Source organism: Lactuca virosa, chromosome 5, assembly GCF_052849685.1.
Source record: "Lactuca virosa cultivar CGN04683 chromosome 5, Lactuca_virosa_CGN04683_v6, whole genome shotgun sequence".
Lineage (NCBI taxonomy): Eukaryota > Viridiplantae > Streptophyta > Magnoliopsida > Asterales > Asteraceae > Lactuca > Lactuca virosa.
In genome coordinates, this window is record NC_136430.1 from 308,859,204 (window position 1) to 308,860,780 (window position 1,577).

General features: G+C 31.3%; 1 protein-coding gene across 1 annotated transcript; it reads right to left on the reverse strand.

Annotated features, from left to right (window-relative positions):
* Nucleotides 1-394: 394 nt before the first annotated feature.
* On the reverse strand, nucleotides 395-1,141 carry LOC145113059 (Ubiquitin-like superfamily protein). The gene has a single exon (XM_079049163.1). The coding sequence runs from the start codon at nucleotides 1,139-1,141 to the stop codon at nucleotides 395-397; it is 747 nt and encodes a 248-aa protein (XP_078905289.1).
* Between the last annotated feature and the right edge of the window lie 436 nt (nucleotides 1,142-1,577).

Sequence of the window (1,577 nt, forward strand, 5' to 3'; positions counted from 1 at the left end):
TTAATTTCATGGTTGTTTTGAGACTCGTATTAATATGATAAGCATTTTTCATGGTTGTTTTGCCCGTTGTTCCTAAACAAAATTTTGCGGCTATTCTAGAAAAAACGAAAGAAAAATATGAATAAAAAAAATTTCTTGAGATAAAAATTCATTATATCCGATAAACATACAACTAACAAATGGTAGCCAATTATATCGATTCATTTGTTGATGCACTTCTCGTAAATCCCGTCATATGTGAAGGATGAATAGCCAATTTAGTTCGTGTTTAGCAATGTGATAAATTTTTGAATGAATTCGAAATAATAATCTTTTCATTGCATTAAAAATATGTGTAATACAAAGTACTACCAAGATATAGATCATAATATTGTTGTAGTCTAAATAACGAAAATTACCCACGACTAATAGTCCCTTTGAATACGTAAAGATAATCACCATTTTCAACTCCATGCCAGCGGAGGCTACAATTTCCGCGCATGATCCTTTGTTTATGAATAAATATGTAGTCGTCAGTTGGTAGTAATTTCCTAGACAATAGTAATTCCCTTAATTCATTCACCGTGCTTGAGTCCTTCATTTCTAATGGGATACAGGTCGAGTCAAGGAGAGCCGAGGAAGTTTGAACAACAAAGCCAAGCTTACGAGAAGGAGGCTCAGCCACTAATCGGCTCATGGTCTTCAGAAATACAATGATTTCAGAGAATTCAACAACACCATAGTCACTCAAATTGCGAAATTCCTCTTCCATCTCCACTCCTGAAAAGAAAAGTGTCATTTGCTTAATTGGCGTCCCATCGATAATATGAATCTTTTCTTTAAGACTTCCTACAGTTTCTGTTCTATCAACCTCTATGTTGTGCTTTCTCGATGAAAACTTAACTATAATTTGGATTTGTCTATGGTTTTCTAAAGATAGCATATGATTGATCGTGAGATCAATTTGTGTACCTTCATTAACGATTGGATAATCCTCTAGATCAAGCCCGTCGAGTAGTTCCCAATCACATACACTAAGAGTTTGTGAAGATATAGGAACACCAAGAAAATGTTCAATTTTCCTCTTGATTTCGAGAATGGGTTCTTGCATACCAACTTCGATGGTCAATGCATATGCTCGAGCTAAAATTTGGATTTTCATATCTTTGTAACTTGTTGAAGGAACGAGATACTGCCTACTTTTGTTTATGGTTAAATCATGAATGGAAGGGTAAAAATATGTTTTAACTCAACTGTTCTAAGGCTTGATTTCAAGCCCAAATTCATGTTATAAGTATGAATGTGGTCATCTCTATGTGACTTCAATGCACACTTTTCATGCATTCATAATCATTTTATGCAAATTTCATTTGGCCTCTCTCTCTCAAATGATATATATATATATATATATATATATATATATATATATATATATATATATATATATATATATATATATATATATATATATATATATATATATATATACTTTAATAATCTACTCTAATAAATGAAAATTTTCTTGTCATATGTTACACTCTCATTCAATTTGTCACATATCATTTTGGAGTTATTTTAAATTAATTTTTTTTCTACAT

Coding starts and splice junctions, on each gene's coding strand:
- LOC145113059 (XM_079049163.1), bottom strand. CDS start 1,141: ATGAAAATCCAAATTTTAGCTCGAGCATATGCATTGACCATCGAAGTT.